Source organism: Coenobita brevimanus, chromosome 35 (assembly GCF_032717465.1).
Source record: "Coenobita brevimanus isolate Jiangsu-jjx chromosome 35, ASM3271746v2, whole genome shotgun sequence".
NCBI classification, from domain to species: domain Eukaryota; kingdom Metazoa; phylum Arthropoda; class Malacostraca; order Decapoda; family Coenobitidae; genus Coenobita; species Coenobita brevimanus.
In genome coordinates, this window is record NC_136988.1 from 17932944 (window position 1) to 17944969 (window position 12026).

General features: G+C 41.5%; 1 protein-coding gene across 1 annotated transcript in view; it reads right to left on the reverse strand.

The window, feature by feature from the left end:
- Positions 1-12026, reverse strand: part of LOC145396163 (intermembrane lipid transfer protein VPS13A-like) — a 110952-nt gene that overhangs the window by 63766 nt on the left and 35160 nt on the right. The window contains 1 exon segment of the mRNA XM_080269605.1: positions 10257-10385. Within this exon segment, the coding sequence (XP_080125731.1) occupies positions 10257-10385 (129 nt within the window).

The following is a 12026-nucleotide window of genomic DNA, read 5'->3' on the forward strand; positions in this document are numbered from 1 at the left end:
AATTCTCATTTAAGGCAAATAAAATCAACTGGAGGTAACTAGAGTAAATGGAAAATATGTCAATGCACTGAAGGGGTTAAGATGCATTGTAATCATTCATCCTGCAGTCAGGATAACTGACAAAAATCTGAGTAACAAGGCTAATATCAGTGCACTCACCTTACCTTTGTCAGTCATTTTCCTTCTTATCTTCAGTGTCATCATCACCATCATCATCATCATCACCATCATCAATCCTGTTATCACACTTACCTTACCTTCACCATCATCAACATTACCAATCATAATCACCTTCATCCTTTCCTCCCTCCTACTTATCATAATCATTATCATTTTTTTTTATTCATTTGTTTTTTCCTTCCTCTGTTCTGTTATTTGGAAAAAAAAAAATGACCTATTACCACTGTCATCATCATCATCATCACCATCATCCTTGTTCTACTCCAATCACCACCATGACCTCTATTACCGCTGTTATCGTCATTATCCATACGTTACTCTAATCATGATGGTCACCAACACAAAATAATTAGCATTTACTCCACAAAGATGGATGAATTACAAAAGGAAAACACAAATGTATAACAAACTACCGACAGAATGCCAATAAAATGGACCAAACATTCACTCCTAATCAGTCAAGCCCTTTTCTTACTTTACTGATTATTCATCTATCTTTGTTTCTATCTATCACAAGATGTCTCAGTCCCATTAGGGGTGGTAAAAACAAATTGCCTTCAAGTCACCCTGTCCTTTACCAACAGGCTGCCCTCTCCCCAACTCACATCTCCCTCTCAATACCACTTCACTCCATCTCATTCTCTTTCTCCCCCTCCTCCTATCCCCCTCCCCACCTCACTCACACATACTCTCCTAGTCAGTCCGTAATTCTCCATCCTCTCCACCTGGTCATTTATAAAATGTGTATAAAACTGTCTGGTTATATACAATATACAGATAATGATTGGTGGTTGTTGCTGCCCAACCCTGGTCATGCCTGACCCAGCAGACCCACTGACTGCCGGTAAGCAACTACCCCTATGAGGTCATTCCATACGTTCTCTACACAACCGATATGTTTACATCTTAGTGTGGTATGTGTTGTGCAATACTTATGGAGTAGTGTTTGTGGATGTGTTACACCTGTCACATCCCATCTGCTGTTGTAATGTCCAGTACAGGTATCTGTAAGTACAGTGGATGTGGTATAAATCCATTCTGTGCAAGAATTACACTGAACAGATCTATATGCTTGTCTAGGGTTTATGATGGGTGAGGGACAACTTGAACAAATGTATGGTGTTTAGAGTCCAAGATTGTTCTCAGTAAAAGTGAGGAGGATGGCAATGACTGTTGGAGACTGATTTCCTTTTGTGCAAACAATGGTGTAGGGAACTGCTGCTCCCATGCAGTAGACAGCATCCTGCCAGGCTGGACCTGGATCCTCCTTGCAGGATGCAGGGCAGGTTTGGCTTCCAGGTTTAAAGTCACACCTGTTCCTTCTTGACTTGGGTGCACAGCATCACCACAGGTAGGCTCCTTTCCAGCCCCATTGCAAGTGGTTTGGGGTAAAAATGGACTGACCAACCATTAATGCTTTCCAACAGGGTCTTCTCAAGTCATATCTGGTAACTGGGAGTGTGCAGTGACTAGATATATTAGATACTGAATACTGAAGGTGCAATACAGAGTTGTGAGTTAAAGTTACAGTCATGGCAGACCAGAAAAATGGGTGATTTAGAGTGCAAAGAATGGTCAACAGCATACTCTAGTATCTTATCATATTTGCAATACTGAAAATATTCAACCAGACATCAGCTAAGTTTAACTAGACATCAGCTCAGTTAGGAGTGAAATGTCACTGTATATATAAAATCACTGAAAAGTGAGGTGCCATAACAATGTACAGTATTATCACAAGCAAAAGTTTGACAGCAGAAACAAGGCAACATCAGTCTGTAGTCCAATGGGTTCTCAGTGAGATAAATATGGGACTACAACAACAACACACCAGGGCTTCTGAAATAATGCAGTGAAATGTTAACATGCTTTGATAATGTTCAGCTTAGCAAGATCTATTTTGACTCTGACACAATTACAAGACAGTGTCGCAGAAGGAAAGAAGTGAAAGTCAAACCTCCTTGATTATTACTGATTATTTTACCAAGACAACCTTAGGTACTGACAATTCTGAGGCAGTGTTAAGAAATTTAAATCAAACTCCAACTTACTTGTTTGGCCTAAAACTGCCATCTCTCCAACTTAACTGCCGAGTTTTAACAATACATTTACTAGTCACAAAGAGCACAAAGAAGTGCTAATGAAAGGTTGTGTAGCCATTGCACTGTCTCTATCTACCACTGTGCTATGTGAAATAAAGTGCAAAAGGACAAAAATCTGGGCCAAATATAGGTGACTGAAGTATAATAAAGTGAGATTCTACATTATTATTACTGTGTACCTTAGCAAGATCTAATTAGGATTAGACACTTAAACATAATTGAGCTAATTGAGCAAGATTCAGATGCAGTTGGCTTAACAAGATTTCTAAGTTTTAACAGCTTCAAGAGAATGTAAAGGTTATATAATTAAAAAAAACTGGCTGTTACTGTTATTTAGCAAGGTTCTGTTGGTTTTTACTGATATTTAGCAAAGGAACTGTTGATTGTGACTACTCATGCAGTGAGTGACGTTAAATTAAGTGCAATGTATAAACAGTGGTGATATAAGCTGAAGGACTCACAATGGCCATGAACTGGAGTGTGAGAGGGAAGGAGGCGAGGTTGGGGAGATGTAGGCACTCACACCCTCACGCCACCTACCGACACCACAACACAAAATTGTCATCATCACAGATTTGTCATTTTCTTTTTTTCCATGCATATCTCTGTAAACTCCGGCAACACTCCAAACTACATAATCTCTTGCTATCTCTCCAAGGTAACCTTTATAACACTAACCATAAACTAAGAGAGTTGTATTCTATGGAACAATTGTGATCATTTTCCAGAGCATGCATGCAATGATGTGTAGAGTATGTACAATACACTATGTATGAGTGTACTGTATGCATGTAATCTAGCAGCTGGCATTTGTAGAGCATTGAAGTAGCAACTGTGTTGTTGTTTCACTGTATTGTTTCATTGCTGTAATTTCATTCTGCTATTACTGTCAATAAACTATCACTTTGGTAAACTCTCACCCAAGGAAACAATTGACTGTCAGTGTGGATAGCCTTCCTCAGGTTTACATTGCCATGCATGTTCGGTTTCACCATTATACCACCCAAAGGAACCTTTCCTTTGTGACTCTGGACAATTTCACTTTATCAGTAAACTTGTGTTGAACCACAGTATCTGTTCCTCCAACTTCTGCCAGCCTTCATACATCTAACATGGGTGGGCAAGTACACAACACTGTACATGTTCCAGTCATGTCTAAGGTTCTTGAAAGCCAAGTAATCCAAAGAACTGAGAAACACCACTTTCTGGAGAAGTACCCCACCCCCACCCAATGCTTCACACATGAGAATAAGTGTGTGGAAGGGGTTTGGAGTGTAGGGTGAGAAGTGTATATGAATACAGTATAGTACTTGTGTTTCATTGGCTGTGCCTGTGAGTGAGAGCTTAGTAAGTCATGAGGAAACCTGTACAGGATGCAAATCTACATGAACACATTAAAAGCCATACTACTGCACCCTCTTAAATGTCTGCCCTCCTGAAATTGAACCCAAATCAGGAGGACTGGTATATGTACACGCTTGGCCTGACCACTGGAGGCTACAGAGGCATTCGTTAGTGAGGGAGACAAATTAAACTTGCTTCACCCTAATCAAGAGTTTTCACATATGACTCAAATACTGGAGGCTTGTCTACATATTCTGAGGATTGTCTATATATTCTGAGTGTTAATATAATTCTGGGATTGTTTACGCATTATGCGGGCTTTTCTATATATTTCTGGGGCCTGCCTACACCTTCACAACCTATTTTATGAATAACACAGTTAGAATGGACACTCACACAACAACTAAGCAAGGAAAGAGCTAAGGAAACATTTATTCTTAGAGTCAAGGAGCCATCTAGATATGAAGAAAGCAGTTTAACCCCTTCAATATTGTGATATTTTATTCTAGTATACAGAACTAGGACACGCAAACACAATTATGATCAATTCCCTGATGTAACTCAGGTTTTGATTAACAGGAAGGAGAGGGAGGCTGCTCAATCTACCTTCTGTGTCCTGTTATATCATCATTCTTATTACGACAAGAAAATTACTGCAGGTTATACATGTTTTCTGCAGGACTATCAGAGAAAGGAGAGCCAAATCTTCTCTAGTTCTTCCTGTAAAAGCATATCTAAGCCACAACAGGAAACTGATCACGTGTTTGTGTATCCCAAACCAGTATTCTTGCTACCATCATATGATTTTGGTCTATACAGGAGAGTCCCTAGATAGTACAGTAGTTAGTAATGGCTATATCTGACCCCTCCAGTTCAAAAAGACCTTCCATAACTGAATAATACTATCAGCACAGAGCAAGAGCAAAAAAAATGTATGTGTAATAAGAGTGTTACCTGCATTAGCACAACAGCAAACAACCACACTGAAACACCTAGATAAAGTAAACTAGTTGTAACCCTAATTTCATCTGTACGTGAACCCGGTGGACTGCAAGCTAAATTTTCCCTTCTGCAACCAGCCATCCTTCTTTTGGGAGGTAGGGAGGGACATCAGGGACATTTGTGTAGTCAGGCAGCTCCACGAGCAAGGAATATTGGTGCCACCACATGAAGGCATCCCCCTCAGCACCACACCCACATAAATAAACACTACTGTACATCAAGAACTTACTGCAACACTTCACCCTCAGCACAAGCAAGCAGAAGCAGATGTAAAAAACAGAGCCACGCTAACTCTACTCACCATCCAATTAATTAATTCATTCATTTTCATTCATCATCTAATCCAGTGTTGCCTCATGAAGAGCACAGGAGCCTGGGGCTAGGCAAGTTGGTCCTGACATTTAAGATGAGAGTGACCAGCCTCATTCATCCCTGAGTGGCATTACATGAGCACCCCCACCTACCATCCAATTAATACCTTCAATAAAAATACATTTTAAAAATTTAATTCTTGCTATCTTCAGACTAGTTTATTCAGCTTAGGAGAGACTTTATGAACGTGTTTTTTTTTCCTTTTCCTTGATTTCTCGGCCCTACCTTACCCCACTCACAGCTAGGAAAAGAGACAGGATGTCACTGATGATGGTGATGATGGTGATGGTGTTGGCAATGCAGATGGTGAAGAGTTAGGTACAGCCTTCAAGAATGACTTCAATACAAGAGCTCTTTCCTAAGCTGAATAAAATCATCCAATATTATTGTGATCAAAATGAGAAGCATGTACTGTAACTGGGTTGCAGGAATTAATGGCCTTGGCTTCAGCTCCCAATTCAGAGAAACTCTATACTCACAGATGACTCAAATACCAAAAAGATATAACACAGCCTAATGGACCTATCACAATCCAGTCAAATTAATTCTGATGTAGCCTATGCCACGATGTTGAGTCTCATTTTCTAGGTGGCATACGAGGCTTTTGTAGCAGCATCTTCCTTAGTGATTTATTTTGTATATTACACCATAAAAATTTCTAGCACATTTTATATTTTTTAACATTGGGTTAATCTGAATCAGTATCATAAACAAGAATACCAAGGTGTAATCTGAAGAATGTGTTGTGGGGATGGCTGACTCAATATTACCAATATCCAGCATCATTTTTTTTTTTTTTTTTTTTTAATGCAAGGAAGAACAAACCAAAAGCTGAGCCCACAAAACGTTCCTTACAAGAAAAAAAAACAAAAATAATACAAACCAGAGCCAAATTCAAGATCTATTCATTTTGAGATGCCTGGACACATTGTGTTTGAAAGACTGGAGATCATAGGAAGTAGGATATACAGACAGAGGGAGACAGTTCCAGAGTTGACCTGTTGCATAAAGGAAAGACGAAGTAACGGCTAACTCCTGCATTAGAGAGTTGGACATAAAAGGGATGACAGTTTGTTGCTAGACAGGTGCTACGCGCCCGTCGTAGAGGTGGAGGGATGCAAGCAGACAGTTCAGAGGAGCAGGGACCATTGAAGTAGCAACAGAAAAGAGATAAAGAGGCAACAGTGTGGCGAAGAGACAGAAATTGAAGGGAGCCAGTAAGAGGAGGTGAGTTGGTGAGCCAAAAAGAATTGACTCCACCCTATTGAGAAGAGCTGTATGTGGGGAGCCTCCCCATATACGAGAGTTGTACTCTAAACAGGGGCGAATAAAACCCGTGTATAAAGTCAACAACTGTGCAGGGGTAAAGAAAGCACAGAGTCGGCTTAGCACACCTAATCTCTTGGAAGCAGATTTTACAAGAGATGCAATATGATCTTTCCAAGATATGTCCCGTGTGAATGAAACCCCAAGCATGTTCAAGGATGATGCACGACTGAGCTGGATATTATTATACAATAGTAGGTACAGTACTCCTGTGGAAGATTTTGTCGGGTTGATAGGTGTAAAAACTTATTTTGTCGGGTTGATAGGTGGGGGAGGCGTGGCTGAATCGGTAGAGAGGCGGCCTGCGGTCCTAATGGTCCCAGGATCGAATCCCGGCTGGGGCAGGGAACAGTTTGAGGATTTGAATTTCCTAAAAGCAGACTTTCCTGATCTACCAGATGACCCGCCGACATGTCGTAAAAATACCCCCGCTAATACCAATACACCAATCCTGTATGAGACAGCCCTAGCATGTATTCAATATGAATGGTGGGTGTTAGCGCCGAAGTGGTGACATGTGGAGGTGTAGGAGGACTACTGGGCCTTGGGATAGGTCAGTGCCCCCAAGCAATAGGCTCTGAAGCCTTTGCCCAGAGTCGGACACAAAAAAAAAAAAAAAAAAAAAAAAAAAAAAAAAAACTGAGTCTCTGATGCACTGAAAACAACAAGATTACTTTTACCCCAGTCAGAGATACGTACCGAGTCAAACATCAGGTGTGTCATAGCATCACCTCTTGTTTGTTGATGTAACTGCTAAGATGGACGTTGCAGAAACTGAATGGAAAGGTGAAGGGTGGAATCATCAGCGTATGAGTGGATAGGATTACATGTACAGCTTAGAAGATCACTGATGAGTAAAAGGAATTGAGTTGGTGATAGAACAGAACCCTGAGGAACACCACTGTTGATTGATCTAGGAAAGAACGATGGCCGTATACAACAGCGGCTATAGAACAACCAGAAAGGAAGCTATAGATGAAGGCACAAATAGAAGGATAGAAATTGTAAGAGGGCAATTTGGATATTAAGATTTATGCCAGACTCGATCGAAAGCCTTTGAGATCTCAAGTGCAATGGCAAAGCTTTCGCCAAAGTCCTGAAAGGAGGATGACCAGGAGTCTGAAAGGTAGGTGAGAATATCACCAGTGGAGTGTCCCTGACGGAACCCATACTGACGATCAGAAAGAAGGTTGTGATAGGAAAGATGCCTTAAAATTTTTCTGTTAAGAATAGACTCAAAAACTTTTGGGACACAGGATGTTAAAGCAAATGGACGATAGTTAGAGGGTTGGGAATGGTCTCCTTCTTTGGGAATGGCTGAATGAGATAAAACTTCCAGTAACAAGGAAAGGTACAAGTTGAAAGACAATGGCAAAAGAGTCTGTCTAAGCAGGGCGTGAGCACAGAAGCATAGTTCTTGAGGACAACAGGAGGGACTCCATCAGGCCCATATGCCTTGTTAGTCTTGAGGCCGGTGATGGCAGAAAATACATCAGCTGAAGACATTTTAATGTCAGCCATGAGGAAGTCAGAGGGGGGAAGTGATGGAGGAACAGCACTGGAATTGTCTAAGGTGGAATTGGAGGAGAAAGTCTGAGCGAAGAGATCTGCTTTATCAGTAGAAGAAATAGCTACAGAGCCATCAGAGTAGAAAAGAGGAGGGAACAATGATGAGGTAAAGTTGATAGAAAGGTTTTTGGCAAGGTGCCAGAAGGAGCGGGAAGAATTCGAGTAGGAGTGTTGAGAGCATCTAGTACAGATGAAATTATTTTTAGCAGAGCGAGGGACAGACTTAGCACGATTCCTGGCAGAAACATAAAAAAGATGTGATTCAGAGGTGGGTTGGCTCCGGTACCTTTTATAGGCCCTCTCCTTGTTGCAGACGGCATTAGAACAAGCGTGATTAAACCAAGGCTTTCTTGGATTAATCAAAAGATATGAGAAAGGAATGTATGCTTCCATGCCCAAGAGAATAACCTCTGTAATGCGCAAGGCAAACTCAGATGGCTCCTGGCCATGGAAGCAATAATTATTCCAGGGAAAATAAAAAAAGTACTGCCTGAGGGCCTCCCAATCCACAGCTCCAAAGTGCCACAGATGACATTTCTTTGGAGGGTCTGCAGGCCATACTGGAGCAATAGGACAGGTTATGGTAATAAGGTTATGATCGGAGGAGCCCAATGGAGAGAAAAGATTAACAGTGTAGGCAGAAGGATTAGTTGTAAGGAAGAGGTCAAGTATGTTGGAGCTCCCTCCAAAGCGGTCATGGATACGGGTAGGGTGCTGTACAAGCTGCTCTAAGTCATTATGAATAGAAAAGATGTAGGCTTGTTCACCAGGTGGATCAGTGAAAGGAGAGGAGAGCCAAAGGTGGTGAGGAACAATGAAATCTCCTACAATGGAGATTTCAGAGAAAGGAGAAATGGACAGAATGTGTTCCATCGTAGAAGTAAGATAGATGAAGAATTTTTTATAGCCAGTAGAATTAGGAGATATGTAAACAGCATAGATATATTTAGTCAGAGAATGACAGAAGAGCCAAAGCCAGAGAGTAAAGAATTCAAAGGAATCAAGTTCAGGAACACGGGAGCAAGATAAGTCATTGCGTACATGTACACAACATCCAACTTTGGCTTTGAAAAGAATATAGAGAAAGTAGGAGGATACAGAAAAGAGTTTGTTGTCAGTTGCCTCAGACAGCTGAGTCTCGGTAAGAAAGAGAAGGTGAGGTTTAGAGGAGGAGAGGTGGTGTTCAACAACGAGAAAGTTAGAGGAAAGGCCACTAATGTTGCAGAAATGAAGAAGTGAGTCAGATGGTGGTTCCAGTAAGTTCAAAGAGTTGTCACCGGGAGAGGGGTGGATGGTGGGGGCATTTATGGTTCCCCCCCCCAGGGGCTCCGAGGCATGGTATGGGTGCGCCATTTTCCTTTTCCTTTTTTTTTTTTTTTTTTTGAAAAGGAAGTGTAGTGTGTACTGTTCATGTAGACTGGTGTCGACAGTTAGAGAAACTTGTATTGTGGAGTATGCTGGCCTACTCTCTGTGTTACTGAAACACTGAGAAGTTCAGCAAAGGGGGATGGTCAAGAACTAGTCCCGAGGGCTGATGAAACGGGAGCTCCAGCTGTCCCTGTCATAAGCTTTCCATCCACCTTGGGAGTACCATCCTGCTTGACTGGTGCTACATTCTACTCCTTGCCTACTCCCACTACCACACCCACACCAAAAGGCAAAGCCATAGTCATCCCACAAGATACTGCCAGGTGAGTTTCTGGTGGAGTGCTGTAAACGAACTACCCTGTATAATCGTCAGTGTGAAACTACTGTAAAGGGTGAAGACATAAAGCTGGGGAGTCTAGGGTGGAGGTGTGTTGTGTTGTGGGTTGAGGGTTTGTTCCTGAGTAGTTATGGAAATGGAGGAAATGACAAAGACAACCAAGAACAAGATGGAGAAATCTGATGGAGAATATTTTCAGATAAAATGAGACAAACAGACAGCTAGACAGGTGGACAGATGTGGACAGACGGAAGTATACAGATAAACAGATGAACACATTGATGTAGACAGATAGATTTACAAGGTGATATTGACAGATAGGCAGACAGACAGATGCAGAGATATATAATTATGATAGATAGATAAACAAACAGATAAGTAGACAGACAGATGGATTAAGACAGACAGAAAGTGGTAGATATAAAGGTAAAAAGACCAATAAATTGACAAAGATGATTTCAGACAGACAGAACGACAGATACAGACAGACAGATGGACAAAGGGATAGACTGACAGACAGACAGACAAATGGACTGGCAAATAGATACAGACAGACAAACAGACGGATACAGACAAAAGGATATTGACAGAAAAACAGCCGCATACAGAGACCGATAGATAAAAACGTTTTGATAAATACGCTGCCGGACACCTACCTCTCAGCACAAGAATAGTCTTCCTCTCCATCAGACCGCACAGACTCCCCCCGGCTAGGAGTGCGCCCCGAGGCAGGGCTGGATGGCAGAGAGTCTGGCTCCTGGTATTTTGCCGATGCCACCACCACACTGCCTCCACCACCACTCTATAGGACAAGGTGATGTTAGTACTGTGTTGTTGTTATTATTATTATTTATTATTATTATTGTGGCAGGCGGGGGTGCTCACCATCCACTCACTCAGTGTAGTGCTGCTCTCGGGTGACTGTCCTTTCCTCTCTTCCTTCTTTCTTTCCATCCTTCCTCTTCTGTCTTTCTTTCCGTCTTCCTTTCCTCTTCTGTCTGCCGGTGACTCTGCACGAGTGACATGCCAAATGGTTTTCTGTACACCAGGAAACCATTTACTATGCTGGGAGGTAACCATATAACCAAACTGTGGCACCTGGTGGTTTAGTGGGTAATTAAGGTGCTCCAGACGGATTGAGCCTGTGTTGCTTTATATCCTAGGGGTGGTTGGGGTTTACTGCTCACGTTATGCCACTCAGAGATGAGTGAGGCTGGTCCTTCTCCTCTTAAATGACAGGACCAACTTGCCTAGCCCAGGGCTCCTATGCTCCTCATGGGGCAACACAGGATTACATAATGATGATGATGATGATGATGATGATCTCATCTTGAAATAAATACAACATGCATGTGACCAGGGATTTGGCACTCCTTTTTAACGTGACAGAATTCAGATTGACTCAATCTGTCTGGACATTGCTAATCCTCACCCCACCCTAGAGTGGAAAGGACGTCCGGATGATGATGACCAATATTATCATTCATTATTACTATTATTGCAGTATTATCATGAAGATGGTGATGATTATAATGATGATTAAGATGGTGACTGTGATGCTGCTGCTGATGATGATGATAATGATTAATACAACAGTATTGTATTGATTTTTTTCTGGTACTCAATATTATTGTACTATTGTACCAAAGTACTGTCTTTATTAATAAATTTGAACAAGTTGGAAAACGAGATGAGGCATGAAAAGCCATGAAGACATGTGAAAATGCCTAACAAATGTATAAGAATGCAAATGTATTTAAGTTTATGAAGCAAAACAACTGACAACCAATATAAATGGATGGCTGAAGTACTCTATGAGAGACTGACTAGAAGAGTATGTTACGTGGAGGGGAAGGCCAAAGATGAAGCGAAGGGATGGGGTGGAGAGGTATGTGAGAGAGGAGGGTGTGAGCTGAAGGGACGGCACCCAGACAGCAGAGGACAGGGTGATATGGAGGCAATATGTTTGTGGCCAACCCTTACAGGATTAAGACAGGTGCCAGATACAACAGACTGACAGACTGAAGTATGTACACTGATGCACATGACAAGGACTGTACTTTGTTGTACTTGCGCAGTTAATGAAACAATTTCATTCCACAGGTAATTGTGAAGCATATTTACAAGGCCCCCATGGTGAGTGAAAGCACTAACACATTCATGGTTCAGACAACTCTAGTATTCTATTTCATCTAAGCCATCATTTTATCTTTTATTTATTTATTTTTTTCTTCTGAATGAGTCATACATGCCTGAGAGCTGCCACTGTCACTATTCACCCTCTCATGCTAGAGACAATTCTAGTACAGCATTCTACTGTAGCTAATGGCAGATAATTTGATTCAGATAAAAGTGAGTCACGCAAGCCTGAGAGTTAAGGAGATATTCAATCTTATTTTGAATACAATAATACTAACTCAGTGTCA